Below are 23,566 nucleotides of genomic sequence, written 5' to 3'. Positions count from 1 at the left end.
TGCTTTTGTTTATGTAATATCTGTAGGTGTTAAAAGATAAAATCTGATGGATTTGAAATTAAAAGAGAAATCTGATTTATACTGCTATGATGGGCTACTGAGATGGTGTGATATAAGTGGACCTTTTTGAATGAACTCAACGTACCATGTGTTTCATTAATGCATTCAGATCATCACTATTTTCCTTTAAATATGTTTAAAGTGTTTGGTTTTAAATAATATTCATGTTAAAAACCTTACAGGAATAGAGAGGAGCAACTGTGTTTTAGGAAGGGATATAATTTGCTTCTTATTTTTTTTGTGTTACTTGTGTCTTTTGCCCAGGGGCTGCAGTGAATTCTTCCCTTACCTCTTGCAATGTTGTTAAGAATTTCAGTCTTGAGAGCATTGCCAATAAAAGGCATCCTTGGCTTCCATATCGATGTATTTTGAAATGTACTTGCCAAGTATGAGCGTGAATTCAGAGCCCTTGGATATTGGTGGTGAAGTTTAAAATGGAGGAGCCTCTGTTTGTGCACTTAAAGGAAGTTTAAACATACCATAATTCTTCAGTAACTGAACAGAAGAACACTCAGCTTTTCCTGTTCCCAGTTAACATAAATTAAATGTTAGACCTCAGTCAAGGATCTCAACTAAGTCAACTCTGCTGCACCTTCAAAAAAGCCAAAAGGAACCCTAAAGATGAATGATCTTAGTAAGAAAGATTTACCAGTACTAGAAATTTAAACAGTAACTGGGAGATCTGATGACAAAAACATAGTTTTCAACTTCACTGTGAAATCAATAGTTTTAAGGATTAATAATCTAAATAAGAATTCTTTAAAATATACATAAAATACCCGCAGTTATCCTGTAAGGGGAGTGATTTTTTTTTAGAAACATTTTGTGATTTTTTCTGGTGATGCACAGGAAAATAGCATTGTTTTACTGTGTCACCTACCTTGGTAGTATGGTGGTATGTTGGCCACTAAGACAAAAAAAAAAAGAGAGTAACTGTGAATGCAATGCAAAGAAAACATGCAGGTATTTTAAGTTTCAACATTAGCTATACATTGGAATTTCATTCCCTCTGTTAGCCATGTACTTTCACATCAGGCTAATTACATTTACTGGCACAACCTCTATTAGTACCTTGTAAAAGCTGTTAATTAAAAATTATTTAAAATTAATTTGTTAATAAATTAAAATTATTAATTAAAAATTAATAAATTAAAAATTAATAAATTAAAAATTAATAAATAATTGTTAGTTAGTTAACATTAATTAACTAACAATACGGGCTCCATTTGGGGTTTTGTGCAAGGTTATTACATTTCCAGTTGACCTGAAGATACCAAAGTGTGTCTTTGTGTGTGGGTGTGTATGTATTTATGTGTGTGTATATATATATACATGCTCTTTAGTGTTGTGCAACAACTGGCTCTGGGTATAAAATGGATACAGTTAAGCAGTTACAGGCTTTTTTTTTCAGTCATGAATTCCCATGAAATCCATCCCTGACTTTGCTTGCTAGCAACAGGGTATGTCAGATCTTGCAACTCAGATGCATTAGGGGGGACTTTTAAATGCATATTATAATCTCTCTGAGGGCTCTCATCCTCCACAAGAGGATTGCTTACAGCTGAAGATTCCATATGCATGTAAATAGCTCTTAACTCCTCGTCAGTCTGTGATATGCATTTGTGCCAATAACAGTAAGAAGTTACTTTTGGAGCACTTGAATTTACAGCTTTTTACAGTTCCTTTTGGTATCACTATTGTGTGCTTTTATTGCCTACTTTAGAATATGAGATAAAAATCTAAAGTACGTCCCATGTTGTTCCTCTGCTGGCAAAATCCACACATATAAAATATGGAAATAGCTGATTTAAAATGCAGTCAAACCAGTTAAAGATGGAAAACAAAGGGCTTTTTCATGGGTTCAATGGGTTTCATGGTTTCCAAGATTTCATCACAAGATACCTAACAAGTTGCTGTGCATGAATTTAAAAGATATCATACAAAATCCACACATTTCAAATTCACATAGACATGAAAATTGCATTTAGATTGTCTTAGAAAACCAAACTGTTCCAAAAGCTGTAGGTTGTCCATAATGCTTACCACCCCCACTAAGACATTTGGAACTGTACTGGTAGGCTAAAATTATCCTTTAAGCATTATGTGATGAACACTGTGCTGTTCTGTGGGAAGAAAAAGCTGAAAGTTCAACAGGGAATTTGTGAGCCACTCAGCTGATTTTGTGTTAGTCCTTGAAACAGACTCTGAAACCCAAACTCCAATGAAATTCCTATCCAGGTTCAAATGTAGGTAGTCAGTATGGTTTCTAAATATGTATGCCAAACAGGAATTGAGATGCATCCTTTCAATAAATAGATATACTTTTTCTTTCTTATTTTAATAATATGGAAATCTGTGATATAGTTTAATGAGAAATCTGGCAGGCACTTGAACACAGAAATTGCTTCATCTTGGGATTTGGAGGGGCTTTGTCCATGGGGCTTTGTGTTCCTGGGCATGGCTGACACTTCATCAGAACCTTCCAGTGCTGCTTCCCTGGCTCTCACCAGGCAGCGCCAGAATACACAGCCCATGTGGGATGTATTTTTCCATGCTTATTCCAGGAGGAATGTAACTTCTGTGAGCATGCACTGCTAAATCAGAGCTGTGGTGGTGTTGGTTCCAGCTTTGTTCACGTACAACCCAGGCAGCAGTTTGCTCTTGGTGGCAGTGTTTGTCCCAGGCTGTTCATGACTTGCTGATCTGTGACCAAAAGCAATGGGAACGCTGATGTCTTCCCCACTGGCTGATCTGGTGATGACATTACAGTTAATTACCAAATTCAGCAGGCTTTTTAAATCACTTTAGGAAGGATAAGCCATACATCCTTGTAATGGTACTGTTAATTTTTACTAATGTGAAAGTTAAGACAGAAATTAAAGTACTTGCTCAAAGATATAGAGGAGAATTGGCAGGAAGAGGGATGTAGAATGCAGGAGATTCTGCCTTTCAGGGTTGTGCTGAGATCAGTCTTTGTCTAGAAATAGGTGATGAACAAAAAGATGAATTCTTAGCAGAATGACAGGAATAACAAACATGGCAGTGAGTAGAGATGACTGAAAAGTAAGAGACACAAGGAAGAAGGAGACAATGGAGAACACTCCCATCAAGAGAGGTGCCAATCAATAATCCAGAAGCACATTTCTCCATAACCCTGTTACCCTTTAGTGCCTTGATGATTAGTGTTCATAAATTAACAGGAAAAGAATAACTGGGGAAAAAAGAAGAATGGGGGCAGTTTTTCAGGAGAGTTCTGGTTTATGATGGGACTCAAATGCGAGACCAGTGCCATCATGCCTTCTGGGTTTTTTCCCTGTGTCTGGTTTATTCCATTGTTGTGAAACTTGATAAATGGTTTTGGAGACAAAACCCAGTGCTTTAATTTGACTTGGCTTTTTTGAAGCATTTTTTCTGCCTAGCATCAATGATTTTATTCAAATATTCTTCATGACAGAAGTTTTTTATTTGCTTGGACATAGTCTCTGACGCATACTCATTATTGTTCTGTTATTGTTCAAGTTGGTATCAATGACACAGATTAAACCTTATTGAAATGATTCATGGTTTGGGTGGGGGTTTTCCTGACTGGATTTGTTTTGGATTTTGTTTGAGAATCACCACTCCAGAAAAAAAAAAAAAGACTTTGGCTAGTAGGTATTCTCTAAGTAGCTTCTGCTACCATCATACTTCACAGCCTTTAGGACTTTACTGTACATGGGCAAGATATGGAAGGCATCCTGCACTGGTACTCACCATGATCAATTTCTACTGATCACCTGCATATTTGGTGGAGATGCATCTGTTTGCTGGTGTTGCTACAGCAAAACACTGTAACCTTATGGGAGTATGTGTATGGCCATTGGTAAGAAAACAGTCATTTATACAATTTTTAGATGTCCTGTTCCTTGGTGTTTTCATATAGTCATGAAGGTAATACAATAAGCAAGATAGGAATTATTTAGAAAACAAAGCTATAAATACCAGGTGTACACAATCATTTTACAGCTGCTGGCCAGAAAAATGTTACTACAACCTTGATTTCTGGAAATCTCAGATTGCACACACTCAACCACCCACCCACAAGATATTTGATCAGTTCTCATCTTCGAGGGATTGGCCCACTTCTATTTCTTTTCTGCCTTTGATAGGTAAGCAAGTGACAAGCTAAACTCTCATACAGGTTGTTAAAAGTACTATTGCCTGTCTCAGCATAACTTGTACAGACAGTGTAATAGCAAGGAGAGATTACTCTTATGAAATATTTAGACATGGCATGGTTAATAGAATATTTCTTTGAAAGAAATACATGGTAAAATTTCTAATAATACTGTTAGTATAAAGTGGAGAAGATGGACCACTCCAAACCTGAGGCTCATACAGTTTCCAAGGTACATTAATTGTATGATGTATCAAAAGTGGAGAAGTAGATGCATCATGAGAATTAGTTTTTAATTGATTTGTAAAAAATGCAGTAAAATCACCTGAAAATGGCAGTGGGCGATTTCTTGTGCAGGTCAGAAACGAAACTGAGTACCTTGGGAGTGTAATATGTCTTAAATGGAGACCATTTCAGGAACATGGTGAGATATTTTGCATCAGTAAAAAAGGTGAAAGCCAGCAATTGTTACTAATGCTATGTGATGACAGAGGTACAAAACAAGGTCAGAGACAAAAAAGTAGTAACTTTTGCTCTGGTTTTCTATCTAGAAGCATTTACCATTGTGTAATCTGAAAAACAACTGAAGTACAGTAATTTATTTTGGCATTCTAAGATGGAAAGTGCTAAAGCTAATGCAGTTCTTCATTTGCAAGGAATGTGATAGAAAAAACTAATATAGCAGATTTGAATATAAAGCAATTTCTTACATATCAAACTGCTTCATCTGCAGAGAAGTAACCATTAAATTGTTCTTAGGCAGAGAAAATCCTTGTGCTAAATTTTTAATAGCTCTATTAGACCATCTGTATGTACATTTTGGCCATCGGTATGTACATCCCTGCCTGACCCTTGCACTTGTTTAAACAAACACCCCCTCTGATATATTTAAAATTAAATCCAGACCTTACTCTCACCTGGGCTGAGGGGCCACACAGGTGAACAAGAAAGGCATGGCTGAGAACAGCTGAGGCCAATTCCCACCAAAAGATCCCAAAGCGGCCATCACTGCTCCTTCACCAGCTCTGCCATCAGGCTCAGGCCCAGGCAAAGGGCACCACAAGCTTTGAACTTCACCAAGTTCTCAAAAGAATCCTTGGAGCTCTTCTGTATGCAACTTACGCATACTACTGTTATTATATCATATTAGTGGATAGAAGACTCTAGAAATAGTCAAGCAAAGACTGAACTGAAAGATCCTGTTAGAAGTTTAATGAAAGGGGAAAACATTTTTGCTGTGATGTGATTAGAAACAGATCCTTCAAATGCTTTACTTGATTAATTTGTATTTTAGCCTGAACATGTTTCTAATATATATCTGAATGTAAGAGGCACAAGACCATATAAAAACCAGTGAAGCACACAGGCATTCTCCCAGTCATGATCTCCTCTTTAACTTGTAAAACAAATCAGCAAGCCCCAAATACTTCATCCCATTTCTAAACAAACCTTGCCATACAGATGATGTCAGGTGAGCACGAAGCATCACTAATACTGTACCAAAATTTAGTGTTTGCACTTCGAACTACCACTTAAAGAGCATTTAACCTATTCCCAATTCCCAAACTCCTCTAGTACCTTGTAAAAATTATTTCAATTAGTAACTTCCTTGAAAATGCGAGTGCCAGTGCATTAAATAATGTGTTAATTATTAGGCATAAGTAACATGTTTATGGTCATATATGGTCATACAGGTGTTAAATGAACATGTCAAAGTCAATCCCATGATCGTGGCTCTTAGGCGTTTTACTTCTCACATGGTGTATGTACTCACCAGTTGGTCTTGCCTTGTTTTGTGCAGGTGATTTTTTTTAAACCAGGCAGATATAAAGTAGTCTGAGGTTCTACCCCTACACAAGCTAAATGAGCTTCAGACTGGCAGTTCTGTTACACTAATTCATTTTTAGGCTGCTACAAATGAGAGGCCAGATTCAGTGAGAACATCAGATACAGGAGCTTTGGTTATTCAAAGCCCAGCTTTTCCTTCCAGAAGGAAACCTCTCTATTCCCTTCTGTCCAATGCACTGTTCTAACTGAATTTTGCAGAATGACGCGCAGCCTCTTAGTGAACTAAAAACCTGTCACATACAATAGTAGTTTGTTGCAACTTCTGTTAATGGATTAAAGCATTTAAAACAAATTAAATCATTAGTACACTGGCTTTTGTGATGTAAACAGTTTAATGAATACATAAAGCACATAAAAAGCAAAAGATTAAAACAAAATTATTGTTACAACCACTATAAACTCTGTAAAATTTTTTACAAGCATACAGCTTGCACAGCAGGTTTTACAAAACAGTGTATCACAAGCAATACCACTCCCTGAAAAGTAAGACTTGGAAATTAAAATCACAGTAAGTATTTACTTAAATCACATCATATACTAGTCAGACTAGCACTGATTTTACTGCTTTTCAAATTCTTCATGGTGCTGTAGTATACATTAAAGCTTCCACAGGAAATGTGAATAGAGTTCAAGTGCAAAAAAAAAAAAAAAAAAAGAAAAAAGATTCTGATTAACTTATCCCTCCATGGCATTATTTAAAACTGTGGTTCCTAAACTTTTTGCCTTTGCATGGTTATCGCAACCATTTTTGTAGATCCCTACTCTAGCAGCTGCTTAGCTCAGGAGTGGGTTTGGATCTGCTGATTCAGAAATGCTGATCCCAAACCCTGGTTCTGCTCAAGCTGAGAAGAACTTCAGCCCAGTGCTGCTCCTGCCTTGTATCTGTCTGTAGCATGGGGAAGCCCCATCTCTACATTCCACATTTCTTGCACCCAAACACACAGAAGTTGGGAAGGAAATGGAGGAGCAAGGCTTCATTCAGGCAACAGGAGCCAGTTACAAGATTGCATACCAAACTGAAGCAAAATGTTAAAGAGAAATTGATTCAATCTTTCACTAAGTCTTGCCTCACCTATTATTTACTGTCACTCATATATTTTGGTTTGTTTGATCTGTGTCACAAGTGTAGTTTAAAGTTTAGTAAGTTAATGCAAAAAGTTAAACCAGGACAGAAAAGTTCTTGTTTCACAAACCAAACTTAGTAGAAAAAAAAATAAAATCATAAACAAAAGGATTACAAAACAAGTGCATCAAAGAAACAAAATAGCAGTCAGTACATACTGAAGTTGAATACAGGCTCAGAATCTAGGAGGCACAAAGAACATTTGATCGTTTTAACAAACTTGCTTAGACAAATATTCTATAAAGATTAGAAAGGAAATAATTTATTGTTATGCTACTCTCTCTTGCATGCTATTTAAAATGTCTGCACCACAGTTTCTTTCTGTCACCATTTAAAATTCTTTTTTTAATACGATTAAATTTGAGCTGTGCACAACAACAGTTTTGTTTCAAATATTCTACCTTAAAAGTTTTTCTTAAAGGTACAAAATTCAAGCTGGTTTTAATTGAGTTTCAGCTGTCTAAAATCTCAATGGGATTGGGGGGAAAATGGCAAATACACTTGCTGCCCCTTAGAAGAAAAGTATTATTTCTGTACATTCCAGTATTTCTATTTTTAACAACTCCCATGGAACTCTCATGCAATTTAACTTCAGAATTGCAGAGCAGGGGAGAACCTGCTCCACATGAGAAAAGGAGGCCATGAAACAGTCCCAGCATTGTTCCCACCCCACCTTTATGGACACAATAGTGAATATTATTCACTAATGTACTTCTTAGCTATGGATGCAAGAAGAAAATGCCTCCACAAAGAATTTATAATGTGTTTTGCTTGAATGTCAGCCCTAAATCTGTACAAAGAGTAAGTGTTGTCTTTGCATTCCAGTGCTTGCTGGTGTGGGTAGTTGAGATGCTCCCACTGAGGCATGGGCTGGCTGAAAAAAGGAAGACTGCAAGAAGGCAGCTGCAGAATTGCTTTGAAATGCTTCAAAATAAAGAAAGAAAAAAGTGCAAGCAAATTAACAGTGCAGCTCTAGGAACTTTTCAAGCCTTTGAAATTCATCCTTTTAAGGTGCTTTTAGTGGTATCTTATTTATCAAAGACCTGTTTACTTAGTGAAGTCTGGAATACTGCCAAGGGACTTCATTCTATTTCGGCTGGTCCATGAATGCCTTCATCATCTATCAGTGATCCTCTACAAAATTCAGCAAATGGCAACAACTATTTAGGGTTTAAGCACGAATGAGCCATCTAGATTTCCTCTGTCTACTCTTGTATAAATAAATGACACCACAAGCCTTTCTTGATACAAGAAACCAAAAGGCATTGTTTCAGAGGCTAAATAAATAATAACTGAAATGACTGTGCCACTTGCTCAATACTTTCCACACTGAAGCCCTCCCACAAGAGAGTTTCCTAGGAATGTTTCCTAGGATGTACATCAATATTACCATTGTGTGGAAGAGTGCTAGAGATGCTTTGGCACTGCAAGTCCTAATGTGACAGACTTTTGCCAAAATAATTCAACTTCTCTGTGCTTCCAGCTCAGATCTGCAAATCAGGACTCCGTAACTCTACGAGTAGTCATTCTTAAGGGAAAAAAACCCCAAACAACTACTTCTGCTTGGTAAAAAATGTCAGAATTGTCCATAATTCTGTTCTGTTTTGCAGACATTTAAGTTCTTCAAAATAGCATTTTACAGCAGAGATAAAAGACATGATCTCCTGTCCTCTCATACATAATTACATCAAAATCTACAGAGAATCATTGCAATCATGTTCATGCCAAAGGATAAAATACAGACTTTGTACAGTTGGCAGACATTTTTTTAGTCATTACTCCTAAAAACTGAGTTGATTGGTTTGATTTATTGCCACACAGGAATGCACATACCTCTGTATATTCTGTATGCAGAATCTAACTTTTTGGTATTGTCACCTTGGTGTACAAAGAACATTTCATACACTATTTGTCATCGAGTAACACAGTACATGAACAAAACAGCAAGAGTTGAGCTGGCCAACCAGGCCCCAGAAAACAGCAGCTGGGAACAGTCTCTGTTATTTGCAGAAGCAAGAAGAAAAAAGGTTTTCTTCATGCTCACAGCAACTGCTTGTTGCATTTATGAACATTACACACAAGAACATTACACACAGAAATGTTACTAAAGGAAAAATGGCCTGGCTGCTAAATCTTTGTCAATAGCATTACAGGCCCCAGTTGGTAAAGGTGAGAAATAAAAAGAACAAAACACCCAGCTTGCTTAGTACCGCCCACCAAGTGTGAGAAGCTTCTGGTTTTAAGTTTCTAGAGTATTTTTCATCCAGTGGTCTCTACATTACAACAACTCTTCAGGGAAGGGCTATTACACATTGTGCTTCCAGATGTGGAGCTGTGAAGGACACTGACAGCCACAGCTGTGGGACCACCACAGATCAATTTTACACCAGAGGGCAGTTTGTGTCCTGTCCCAGTGCAGCCCTGAGAGACAGCACAGATCACAGGCTGGAACACTGAATAGACCTCAAAGGTTGTCAAAGGATTTTCAAAAATTTAGTCTCAGCCAGCAACTATGAATTCTGCTTTTTGCAACGCACAACTTGAGCAACTACAACAAATTCAGCTAAAAGAAAAATTTCACATCCCTACAGCAGTTCCATTCGAATGCTTATGTAGTGTGTGGACACACAAACACAGGACTCCACTTATCATTTACATGGCAAAAGGTACAGTGAAAACAAACTTCGCCACTTGAATAATAGTGAACTAATATGCCAGCTGCATAATTTGTCAGAGGAGGCAGGTATCCTGGAAAAGGGAAGAACTTAATTAACAGTCTTTCATCAATGCCCTTGGTTTTGAACTGATAGTGTAGAAATGGCTTGTTATGCAATTTCTAATATGAAATGCTTGGAATAAATCTCAAATTGTCAGAATAAAGCAGCTGGATTATTTTGTACGTCTGGGATTCAGGATAGTATCTGTCAAGCCATCTCCATGGCAATGCTGTCAACTGACCTTAAACATACTCTTGCACAAGCAGGCTGAGAATTTGGCCACAATTCCTTTTCTAACATCTATTTCCAAGTTTGCCCCTCAGTTAGTGCCAAGATATATAGAGATCATCTTGCATTTAGTGCTCTCATCCAGCTCCGTTTTGCAAATATTTAAGAACAACACACAAAAGCAGACTGAAGTTTCTCTAAATGGCACAGCATAGAAATGCATACAACGCACCACATTAAATGCTCATAAAAATTCCTCCCAGTAATGTTTCTAGAGCCCCCTGGATTTCTAATACTCCATGTTACTACCCAGAGTAGCTCCTCTTGTTTCCCAGATCTTTGCTTTTTTTGTTGTTGCTGTTTTCAGTTTAAAGCCAAGCATTATATTACAAGTACCATCCCGCTGGCTAGGTCAACTCTTGCCTTATAGCAGTGAGACCCTTCTTTCAGACCCACCCTTCCTCTTTAACTGTACTGTGTTTTGCTGTAGCCTTGCAGTTCTCTATTCCTCAGAGCTCACCTTGCCCGAGCCCCGCCGGGGAACGTGCCTTTCACCTCCAAAGAATCTGCCCAGCGAGTCAAGTAGACCCGAGTCTCTGTGCCGTGGGGATCCATGTCTGGCATGGTCTATAGTGCTCGCAGATGCCAGTTTTGATCCGTGCCGGAAAGAGGAGCGTTTTTGTGAAGCCATCAAATCCGAATTCTCTGAAGCTGCTGCACTGTCCTCTTGGATGGTCTGTAGCTCGTCTGACTCTGAGGGCCGATCTTTGAAGGTGTTGTCTTCTCTTCCTGGGGCATCTCGGGAAAAGAGGCGGATCAAGTGGGGGCGACCAGTCCTGTCAGCTGGGTTGGCCTCGGGCCAGGCATTCTTCGGGTCCACTGTGCCTTTGGAGTCTGTCACCGCTGGGCTCTTCGTGGAGGTCCCATTGTTCTGGTTCACATCTGCCTCTCCTGCAAACAACAAGGATGAGATATGAATACTGGCCTGTGAAAAACAGCCCTGGAACAATGCTGCTTTCTTTCCCTTGCCTTGAGATGCTCATTTCATACAAAACCCTTAATATGTGCAGTTGTAATGAAACTATGTTCTCTTCCAGCCTTAAAGAACATTAAGTTATCTTGGAACTGAAACCAGAGTGATGTTCTCACACAAATTTGCAGTAGTTCTAGGTGATTTTTTGGTGTGCATGTAGGTTTTGGTTTTTTTTTTTCTTTTCTTTTTTTTTTTTTTTAACACATTTATAAATAGATTGATAGATTACTTGAAGTGTAACTGAAACTAACTTTATTCACATGGAAGGCCTGTGGATGAGGAGGCTTTCAGTGAGTGATCAGAATTCCTGTACTTTCCCTTGAGGACTGCAACTCTAATTACGCCATCTTTCTCCAAAACAGGGGGAAAAAATTAGAATTACAGTGACATTGCAGATCTGTGCTTTCACAAGTGACCATTCCCTCTCCACGATGTCAGAGCTTACAGCCTCATATGGAATCCCTCACTGTAACTACAATATGGATCAAACAAACAGTGAGAGGAAGGGGTTTTTTGCCCCACTATTGACATTTTCCTTACTTCAAAAAAGAGAGCACTAAACTGCAACTTCTGCTTGGCCTCTCATGACAGTTTTTGTCCATGTGTGATGATCCTAGTACTCTGGGTACAATGTCCTGGCATTGACGCTGAAGGCCTAAAGCAAAACCATCCAATTTGTATTTAGTGCTTGTGAGAAGCGACAAGAACAATTACCAGCAACTGAAAAGCTTTTTTTTTTAGCCAAGAAAGGTGCCAAGACAGACCCCTGTGGTAAGTGAAATGCCTGCTGCCTTCTCCAGAGTTGTGTTCTGATGCACCCAGTAAAGCCCCTGAGAAGCATCAGCTGCAACACACTTAGCCCTTCCTTCACCTGTAGCAGCTCCTTCTATCAGTGACAGAAAAACTTATGGAGGTTTTGATGGTCTATACCATGACTCCTACTCTTCTGAAGGAAACTGCACCCACTGAAGAATATGCCTTATCTCCAAGGAACACCAAAAGAGTATCAGAAGGTCATTGCTTGAGGAGCAACCTTCAGCACAGACACCTCCCACACACTGTGTCAGAAATGTCTTTTGGAGTTAAGGGGGCTCAGAAATTCAGAAACAAGTCATGTGTTACCTTCAGGGTCTCCTAATTACCTTTTTACATCCTGATTTGATTTGGTCCTTGTTGCCATGGGAGGGATAGGATCTGGCAAATACTGCTGTCTTTTCAAAGTACTTTGGGCTCAAGCACTTTGCTGATTCAGCAGAGCATTTTAGACTTTGTCGACAGTCATTTCATATGGTTTCACCCATCCACAGGGCACTAAAGAAACCTTTTCTCAGGCTGAGAATAATTCTGAAATAATTTTATGGGTAACAATGTAAGACAGAAATGTTGGCTTCTGCAAAACCTGTGTAGGTTACAATTGCGCAATTATGTTACTGCTACAGTTTTTAATATAAAAGTATAAAGTACAGTTTTGCTCTGAATTTTTAAAATTTCTTTTGTGAAAACTAGCTAGAAAATGTTCAAGAAAAAATTCTTAGGTTAAAACATCTTAGAGTCTCTCACAAATACAATCATTTAACCAGTGCCTAACTCTCACTGAAGACCTCATTAGTGGTGAAAATATTTGCTGGCAACTTTGCAATTTGAGTGTTCCTGAAAAGATGCTCTCAAACTTATTAGAAACTAGTAACATACCCAAATGACTTTCTTAATAGAACAAAAGGAAAGTAACTAACTTGGATGTGTGACACATTCTGAAACTGCAAAACATTTTAAACAGCGACCCTAAGCCTAGGTTCTATACCATAATACAAATCCATTCAAGGACAGAAAAAGAAAAGCAAACAAAAGAGTTATTGTATTTAATTAAATGCATTAACAAAACACCAGAGCATCTGCATACTAATATTTTTTACAACAGTTGTTCTTTGTGCCTCTGAATACGGGTATTGGTAAGCAACAAAGAAGGGTATTTGTGCCACAAAAGTAGCTTCTCCCAATGCATACGCAGTGAGCTATAAAGTATAAATCTTTCTGGAGGCTTCATCTCAGCAGTGAAAGCACACATTTAAGTTTGCCTCTAAATTTTCTTCATGCTTATGTCTTCTCTAATATATAAAAACATGTAAGAGAGATACTGTTAATATTGTTCCTAACTAATCAAAGTCTTCCAGTGCATTTGGAGAGACAGATCACTTTAATAATGCCCTAAGGACATCCAGAATTAATGGACTATATAAATGTATGCTTATTTGTTCATTTAAAAACAAATATTCAGACTTTTAATAAAACCTGTTGTAAATGCTGTGTATAGCTACTATTTTTTCAAGTTGTTTTTCTTTGGAAAATGAAGCTCTTTCTTAAAATAGAGCACACAACCTGTACCATAATACTTGTACAAAAGAAAGTTGCCCAGGGAGGAAGAGATCTTAGGCATTTTTTGGCTAATCCTTGTAGAATGAAGTACAGCAGGATGCATTGCCATAGGCATTAACTAGAAGGCTATGAAAGTGTCTTCTATTTATTTGTAAGTGCATAAGGTCCTTGAGAGCTGCACAAATGAGAGCACAAGAAAAGCACCTCCTCACATTAGCCCAAAACCAGCCAGAGGGAACAAGACTCCAAGTGACTTCCAAAAAGAGGAATACAGATGTACAAAAAATTCTTAGCACTCTGTTAATGAAACCAAAGAGAAAGTCCAAAGGTGCTTTCAAAGAGACAAAAATAAATGCAATCCTTCACTGTCCTTAATAGGAGTTAGATCCCATATAAGCATTTTAAAACTACTTGGAGTGGCCTTGGGTGCTTGATTAGACATTGATAGTTTATCCCATTTCTTGAGAATGAAAATAACTCTTTTCCCGAAGCTGCTAATTGGCTGGGACCTCTCAGCCCAATGCTTCCAACAGCTCCTCTCAACAACCACGGAAATTTGTTCTACGCAAAGGACAATTTCCCATCGAGGGACCTCGGATAGAAATATCCTTCCCACGGGTCACTTGGAAGGGCTGCTCTATCACAGCCCCTCCTTGAGTCTGCAGGCTGCTTCCACACAGAGGACAGCCTGGAAAGACATTGTTAAGCTAGGAGTTTTAAAAAAAGATTACAAGTTTTTCATCTCCTCCTACTCCTCTCCAGTCTTGCTTTCTTGCAGATACTTGTAATTCCTCTCACATTCCTACTGCTGCTCCCTCTACAAATGCTGTAAAACAAACGAGGAAGATGAAGCTGATAAAAGCTGAAGTACATTACCTTACTTTGGGTTCTCAAGAGAGGCTAAGATCAACAGTCACAGTGCTTAAATATTTGTATGAAATCTTAAGTATTATTTACACATTACAAATGCCAGAAAGTACATTAACCAACTTTGCAACACCAAATATTTAATACACTTTATCATAAGGACAGGCTGCTGTGATTGATTACACTTCCTTTTTCTCAGCCTTCTTTTCTCAGGGTATGAAGATGGAAATTACTGAACTTCTAAATCAACTTTTCATTTTAGACTAAGTCATCTATATATATATAAAACACTGTTTTTCAGTAAATGAAATATAATCTGTATTTGTCCTTTTCTACCTTTTAGGTCCTCTCTTTTCTATAGATGTCAACTGGATAGTAAAATACAACGCAGTATAGTCCTCAATTCTTAAGTTAATTTCAGTATTTTTACTGAAATGCTGACAACAAAATATTGGTTAAAACATCTGACTTTTTGTAGTGATTCATCTATGTTTAGTCATTTGAACAACAAAATGTAATACCTAGAAATTAATCAACTTTGTCACAGCTGAGATTTAAAGATCTCTGGTAAGCTATAGCAATAAGACAAATGTATTAGTAATAGGTTGCCTTGCATTATTTAAGAGGCTGAGACCACTGTTTTGGAACATGTGGCTTCTAATAACATTTGTGGTAATATCAGGCACTTGAAAGCATAAAAGGCCAAAGAAAAAACATCCATCATCACTACATACATGCTGCAGCTGAGGATATCTGGGTTCCAACTCTGTGCTGAGATAATTCCACAATTCAGCTCCTGGTTTGGACTTTTACTTCAGCACAGCCCACATCAGAACAGCATGTCCCCAGCCATTAGGCTTCACTACAGAAGTATTTGGGGAGACAGAGGAAAGAATTATGTCTCCATTGTTAAATCTGAACTGCAAAAGCTTGATTCATCCCCATTATGCTAAGACACCGCAGACAAAAAATGGCTCTTAGCCTAACTTCTCTAATATGGTTAGAAGGCAATATGCCATCAGACATTTCAATTCACAGACCTAATTACTGGATTTGTCTGATGCTTGTCAAATGGTTGGGAATCAATTTTACACAAATATTTCTGTTTGAAATGGATTGCATGCAGTATAATTGTGAAACAAACACTTGGTCATAGCTCTGAACACAACCAGAACAGATGTGCTGGTGCATTTAGCCTTTACACAAACATTCTCCCCATTTTCTAGCAGAGTGAATTGAGAGAGAAGTGCCCATCTATCTCATGATGCAGATTCACGTGAGTTTAACACTCCTACTGCACTTAGCCAAGAGGTCACTTCCAATACAGCTTGCTCTCCTCCCTCCTTGTGAAAGCTTATCATTTTCAAGAAAAAAAATTCCACCCAAAGGCAAATTTTTTCTATAGCTTCAGCATAACTGAAGGAATGATATTTTTCTGCACAAGAACTTCGGCTTCTTCTATGGGCTAACCAAGCTGCAGACTAAACCACCACAAAAATGAGAAGCCACCTGCTAAGCATAACATGCATTCCTTTGATTTCCCTCCATCACTTCTTTCATTAGACATTTTACAGCATACAAAGCTCTTATCAGACTAGAACAAAAAAGTTGTGAGGGTGTTTCCATTCCACTGATGAGTTGAGCACATTTCTGATCTGCTGAAGCAGTGAAGAAGGGGTCTGCTGTGGCATAGCTTTCCTTACAATAAAACTTGGTATTAAAAATACAGTAAAAGGTGAAAAACCTCACCTGCTCCAGTATTTACTTGTATTGAATTAAATTTGAAAAAGGCCAAGTTTAGTTCTATACTACACCTTGGGTCAATAAGGATCAGTGGCTGAGCCTGCTGAAAGTTATTGCACTGCTGTTGGTAAAAGCACAACATAGGTTTAGACATTGAGACTATATTTTTGTAGCTGGGTGAATGAAAGTTCCACTTAACATTTTACAGGACGTGCCTGACAAATCCTGCTTTTCCTGAATCCCTGGTACCTCATGGAATACTAGTTCTTAGCTGTTCTTTGCAGAAAGCCTTATGCCCCCTAAGAGCTGATGCCAGACCGAAAGTTAATAGGTCAAAAAAGATCTATTAATTGCTAGACCTTTGCTAATACCCAAGTCCTCACACAGCTTCTCTCAGACTCATGAAAGATCTCATTTCTCCAAGCCCTCCCTGGTCCGTTTCTGCTGAAGAGCAGCTTCTGAGGTAGCAGAGTTTGGCCTTACAGCAGAGCTCATATGAAAACACAAAAACATTTGATGAAGAGGGGGAAAATGTAGTTCACATCCTGTTATGGAATCAACTAACTTTGCAGTTGACACTTCAGCTATATTATTTATGCTCATATTTCAAAGAAAAGTACTGAATTCACTCAGATAGAATAGGAATATGTACTTTTTAGCATTAATATAATAGGAATATGTAATTTTTAACATAAAATTATGCTATAGGGAAGAAACTGCAAATTGCATAGGAGAATGTAAATTCAGACACTAACTGCTACAGTATGAAAACATAAGTGTGATTCCTCTCACTTTATTTCTGATACTATCCAAAACATAAAAAAACCCCAAACCCTCAAACATTTGACATACTTTGGCATCAATTCACAAGTATTACCTATTTTACTAGCTAAGAGAGCAAAATCTCTCCTGAAGCGACTCCCAACCTTCTTCCCAAAAGGCCAGTCAATGAAAAACTTGCTGTAGTAGTATAAATAAGTATTAATTTTGCAAGTTCAGTAGGTCAATCAATAGCCTGATTTTTTTTCTTTCCCCTAAATTCTGCTAGACTTCATAATCCCAAAGTGTTTATTATGTAACTGTGAACCACTCCTTGTTACAGGAGTACCCGTTTTATGATAAATACATCCCTAAAGCATTGCTCTGCAGTAAAGCCAACATTTTTGAGAGAAGGATCCCTGTAAGGTGGCACTGGCACAGTGGGGAATTATTGCTGTGGTATCTTTTTTGGTAGGGTAACTATACTGACCTTTTTAACTTACCCAGTAAAACCATAATGCAACCAATCAATGAGTTGGTGAAAATACACAGCAATATGACATCTAGCTGGAATGGGGGCACTCTGGTAATCATGCCTAAATCTTATTTTATGAATCAGCAAATATAATTTTTGGTTCTGCTGACAACTTCATGATTTGAGAGGGCTGGTTCTGTGAAATGACTACAAAATAAAAAGTAGAAATTAAAAATAAGCTGTATATTCATTACAGCTTATGTTCAGCATTACCACTCTGATGAAGGCAATTACATTTCAGGGTATCAGTGTGTAAAAACTAGCAATACTGTCTGAGTCAGAGACTTTTGGTATATCAGGAGTCTTCTTGCTGGAAAGCTTTTCTGTGTTTTCACCAAGGCACACACAGCTCCTAGCATCTACATGTCAGAGATGTGAAAACACTTCCAAGTCTGTGCAGTAATAACCCACAGTCCATGCCCAAAGGCTGGATATTAATGGGAAACATGTGTGGTCACTGTGGGCTGAAATGTGTTACTATCCCATTACCCATTGTGAGGGCTGCACTCCAGGAGCCAGGTCTCAGACTTGATGGAGGAAAAAAAACATCATACCTTCCCCAGATCTGTACACCCTGTATTATTTATGCCTTTAAGCACTCTCTCTCCTCTGTGTTCTTACTGAAGAAATTTAGCCCGTTAGTTCTGCCATGTCAAAGAAAGCGATGAAAGCAAAGCAGTCAGCGAGGCGTTTCCAACCACAGGAATCAGAGCAGCAGTTGAATACCAGCTCCCTGTGTTCTCCTGTTACTGCTGATGCTGAGGCTTAAAACCAGGGGTGCAACAGACCTTTTTTTTGTTCAACCTACTGTGTAGGTCATATTAGATTCAACATACAAGAAATTAGCTGGGAGGCCTAAGTTACACATCATCTGTCACTGCATGGTGCTTAATTTCCTCTTCATCGTCTTTCTAAATGGGCTATATATGTATTTCAGCAATTCAGTGGAACACCTTCGTAAGAAATTATCAGTGATTAAGCATTGAATAGGACTTCCCAGGGAAGTGATGGAGTCACTATTCCTGGAAGTGTTCAAGGAATGGCTGAGTGTGGCACTTAGTGCTGTGGTTTAGTTGATTTGGTGGTGGTCAGTCAAAGGTGGGACTCAATCTTTGAGGTCTTTTCCAACTTTAACTGTAGGAAAGACATTTTGTGCTGTCCTTGTGAGCCAGCGAAGGCTTACTAAAGATAAGGAAAGCCCCGTATCTCTCCTGAGGAAGACACCAAGGCTATCCCCATGACAACGTGATGGAAGAGAGAAAGTTAAAAGATACGGACTTTAATTGGCTCACAGAATGACGTGGCTCCTTGTTCACCTATTGAGAACTTTGTTTCTTTCTTATGACCAATGTGTCTGTTAAGTAAATGTAAATATCTTGAAAAACTATAAAGGCAACATGTTGCTATAGGAAATCTCTCTTATACACCCTTCTGATGGAGTCTTGGTATCCTGTGCCATGTCACGCTCTACAGCAACATTAAAGGATTCTACGACTGGGAAAGAGAAAGTGGCTCAGGACTGTTAGGAGCCTTGTGGGTGTGTAAAGTATTGTTTGCTTGTGAGGACAGGTAAAGAAAAGAAACAAGAAAAAAGAGGCATTCAAAAAAGCTAAAAGCATCCCCTGAGTGAGAACAATTTTTGATCTTCAGACTGTAATTAAAACCAATCTACTTGACTGCAGAAAGTGCCTTGCACTCTGCATGCCTTCACAGAGTTGGGCGCTTGGATATCCGTGCCCCTGGCTCACAATGAGGAGCTGAACCAAAGCCCACACGGTGGCCTACCATTGCAGAGGAATGCAGCAGTGTAGGCCTGGCTCGCTCCCTCTCGCTCTTGTTTTCCACAACTTCTGGCACTGCCTCCACTTGCTGAGGCTTACAAAGGCCAGTACAGAAAACAAAAGAGCCTGTGGTTGAAAACCAGTGGGACTTGCTATGGCAGAAATTTGGAATCTATGAGAAGCATGTGGCAATTCTCCATAGGGCCTGCAGAGAGGGTTTTAAAAACTTCAACTAAGAATTTTATCCACCCACCAGTTTCAAAGAAAAACGTTGCTTTGTGTTACTAGAACATATAGGTTTGTTTTAATCTCAAACATCTCACAAAAGAGCCTCCCACAGCAAAGCGAGCTGGAGCATCATTTGTAACAAACAATTTCATGCACTTAAGGAGGAGAAATTAAATCACCTGCTGACCCATCAGCATTTGTACTTGTGCAACTGACTAGTATTAGACAAAGATTGTTTGATTATTCATCTTTTCTGCTTCAGTTGCACTGAGTGTGAATAATTGTTAGGTTGTAAAATTTGGATATATCCCCCACCCACCAAAGTATGGCAAAATGAGTAGTGCTTCCATCAGACCTCACAACTTCCACTATCTTTTGTATATTCCACATCAGTTATATTTTACTGGAAAATAACCTCTTTCCATCAGAGCAACTGGGTACCCAATACTACAGTTAAATTTTTTTCATAATACCATAGAGAAACAGGGCCTTAAAAGCAGCAGAAAAAGAAATGTTGGTGAAATGAGTGAGGCAAGGACAGTGACTGGTGTCACTGTCTGGTGTGAACCAGCTGGTTCAAAGAAGTTGCTCAGAGCATGATAAGCAGCACAAAAAACCCTATCAGTAGAATATTTCCTGTTAAAACCAATCATGTAGCACCTCCAAAGAGGGCCTGTTAACACTGCTGTGTTTTTCTTGACCAGCATTTAAGTGTCTGGGTGGTATTTCATTGTTTCGAAAGTATAAACTGCAGAAAAAAATACACTTGTAGTAAGTTAACCAAATTAGCTACCTTTAAAAACCATGGTTTGATTGTGACCACAGGGAAACTACTTACAGCATAAGGCTATGAAGTCCAATTTCAATAAGCTGCATTTCAGTTCTACAGAGTAACAGTGTTCATGTGTGTCAACTCCTCCTGGGAACCAACTAACCCAACTAAACCCAGAGCCCAAAGTACTGTAGAGGAGATTTTCATATGTTAAAACAAAGAGAGAATATGAATGTTTTTAACTCGCCCCAAAATAACACATCAATTTGCTGGTTTGAGGACATAACTTCAAAGTTTGTTTTTCAAAACAGCCTTGTATAGAGCAGGCCCAGGTAAAAAGCAAATTACAGGAGTATGGCAGTCCTAGAGAGAAGAGTGCACAACACAAGCCAGGTTTCTGGAAGCTGTGAATCACCTGCAGGATGATGTAATCAATAAGCTTGACATTTTCATGCATCTTTCAGGTGTACATTGCCATATCTCTGGACTTCTCTATTTTGCCCTAGTATATTCTGAACTGAAGCTTTTAATAGCACAAGTGACCTCAGAAAGAAAGTCATGGTTACAGGATTTACAGTGGGGGGAATTATGCTGGTAGTTTTTAGAAGATTTCTTTTCCTCAGAAAATTCTGCAGTACACCACAATGGTATAAATGACACACTCTTAGTATGACACACCTATTTGCCAATATTCCTAAAAATATCTGAAATACCTGGGCACAAATAAGCCTATAGACCATTTACCATTGTGTTGAATTTTTATATATGTAAAACAAAATTGAAGATGTGGCTCTTCAGAAGCTATAAAGCATACCTCCCAAACAAACACAAACAAGCCAAAAAAGATGGGGTAGGGTTGTTCAAGTCTGCCTAAACTGCAGCTCTTTACAATCAGAACAAGTCCACAGCCATTAGTCACTGTCTGACACTTGGAACTGATTCACTTCAGTTTGGAACTGACTTTCACCTGAAACCTATGGTGAAAGGTCATAGGAGTAGAAGTGAGCAGGAGTTTCTCCCAGTCACACAGAATTTGTTCACAGAGCTTGTCACATCTCAGAAACTGATGGATCACTGTGAGTACCCCTGAGCCAGTGGGAGGCAGAAGCCCTGGAGGAGCTCCCTGCCCAGGAGGGTGCAGGGGCCCAGCTGTGCCCTGCATATCCAGCTGTGCCCAGGAGGTGGAAAATGTGTCACTGCCCCCTGTGCAATGCAATGGCCACACCTCCAGCTTGACCCGGACATCTGAAGTGGGAGAAGCTCACATTGCAGTGGGGACAAGAGCCACACCACCAGCTGCATCCATGAGGTAGAAGACAAGCACCTCTGTAGCCTTTTGGGGAAACAGAGGAGCAGGTCTTCAGCTCTGCCTCCAGTTCAAGATGCTGGCATTAAGAGGAAGTTCCATTCTCTCATGGACACTGTAGCAGCTACGGGAAACTCTAGCTCTGCCTTTGGTATGGATGGTGAGAAAGTCATTCTGCCTAAAAGATCAGCAGCTGATTGCTAATTTTAAAAACACAGTTAATGCTTTACAAATGTGTCACTTCAGGGATGTTCACCACTTCAGACATTAGTTTTTGTCTGCCTGGCAATGATTACTCTAACCAGATTTTAAAACGTTTTCATGTAATAGTATGGGATTTTAGAAGGTGACAATCAAGCTGGTAGCTCTGAACTCTGAAGAGAAACCTGAAAGCCAGGTTACTCAAAGGACAAATTCCACATGCCACATTCAAAGTCAGCAGAGAAATCACAGCTGAGCACATTTATGGCAGGGATGCTGCTGGGGCACAGACACTCGAGGCTGCACTTGGCTGCTCTCACAGTTTAAAGCCTCTCTGCACCCCTGGCACAGGAGCACAGCACCCGAGGATGCTGCATCCTGATCACTGCCTTGAACAGAGGGAACAGGATTCCTGCTACCATGCTCTGTCCTGCTTGTCAGAACAGCTTTGTCTGGAAGCTGCACAATGGAGAATGTCAGCACAGACCTAGGAGCAGAGCCATGGAACTGCTGTGGCAGAATGAAAGAGGAGGATATAAAAATATTGCAATACATGCAATGAAAGGCAGGTAGTTTGTAAAAATACTAATTATTTCAAGGCCTTTACACATTTACAATTATTTAACTTTTAAAATTATTTCAAGGCCTTTAGACTTTTACAATCAGTACAATAGAACTCCCAAGAGTTTTAGAGGTAGTTTTGATTAAACAGCAAAAATAAACTGTTTAGAGACTTCTGAGTGAAGCTATTTCCACAGTGAAGAAATTTGATAACCAAAGAAATATTTTTCAGAGGGGAACTCTAATGTATTCCTGAGCAATTGATATGAGATTTGATTAACATATCTGCCTGTCCAGCAGACAGACTGAAAGAAAACCTTATTCCAGAGCTTGTCATAGGGTTAACAGGTTTACCTTCTTCATAATTGCCTCAAGTGAGCCCTAAGAACAGACAAGAAGAATACTTGAAACCAAGCAAATTAAACAATGAATCCAAAGGACTAAAGCAGTCTGCACTGACTGAACTGGCACAGGGCCTAACAGCAGAGATATTATTCCACAGAAATACTGGCAGAAAGCTGAGAATAAGATATTCAAAAGAAAGATACCAAGGGAAAAAAAAGATGATTGGTTTTTTTTGGTGATGAACTGAAGACATTTAAAGCTGGATAAAAATCACCTTGTCTGTCTATCCTGCAGAAAATTACTGGTATTTACCAGAGAATAAAGAAACATTACCAGCAATCACATGGAAAGACTTTACACTCCAAGGTGAGCCACAGATTCCACAGCCTCACATGTCTAGATTCATGACCTCCATCCTGAAGGAAAGGACAGTGTTTGCACTGTTCACACCATTCTGCTGTTCTCTCTTGTCAAGCACTTTCTGCTTCTCTGGCCTCCTGCAGTTTCCAGTCCTTCTTCCCACCTTCCCTTCCCAAGGCTCCTGGACCAAAGCTGCCACCCAAACCACTCTGCTGTGCTGCCTATCTGAGTCCCACAAGCTCCAGCTCCACAAAGGTCATGATCCCTTGCCATGCTGCTGCAGGCTTTGGCAGGCTTCTTGTGGAGCAAATTCCAAATCATCTCTGCACAAGAAATCACCTCTGGAATCTCTCCGTGTCGTAAGGCCTACCTACCCAACACCAGTAAGAGCTGTCAGAAGCTAGTACAAGCAGACAACAAATACTCACCTCTAAACCAACTACAGGAGTCACAAGATTAAAGTGCTACCTCTCCTCACCTACTCTGTCAAATGCTTATAACCCATGCGTGTTCTTACGATGTTAACACAAAACATCTAAATCCAAAGGGTCCCCACTTGGAAAATAAATA

General features: G+C 39.0%; 1 protein-coding gene across 4 annotated transcripts in view; it reads right to left on the bottom strand.

The window, feature by feature from the left end:
- MBP (myelin basic protein) overlaps window positions 1-23,566 on the bottom strand; it is a 110,525-nt gene that overhangs the window by 8,039 nt on the left and 78,920 nt on the right. For 2 of the 4 annotated variants that reach the window (XM_054629883.2, XM_054629891.2), the window contains exons 4-6: window positions 10,653-11,083; window positions 7,346-7,369; window positions 941-967 (exon numbers count right to left, since the gene is read on the bottom strand). In XM_054629883.2, the coding sequence (XP_054485858.1) occupies window positions 941-967; window positions 7,346-7,369; window positions 10,653-11,083 (482 nt within the window). The remainder of the gene's footprint in view (window positions 1-940; window positions 968-7,345; window positions 7,370-10,652; window positions 11,084-23,566) is intronic. The other 2 variants (XM_054629900.2, XM_054629908.2) reach the window with 2 other exon arrangements.

This window comes from Agelaius phoeniceus, chromosome 1 (genome assembly GCF_051311805.1).
Source record: "Agelaius phoeniceus isolate bAgePho1 chromosome 1, bAgePho1.hap1, whole genome shotgun sequence".
Lineage (NCBI taxonomy): Eukaryota > Metazoa > Chordata > Aves > Passeriformes > Icteridae > Agelaius > Agelaius phoeniceus.
The sequence above is the reverse complement of the archived record's forward strand: the minus strand, read 5'-3'. Positions and strand labels throughout refer to the sequence as shown.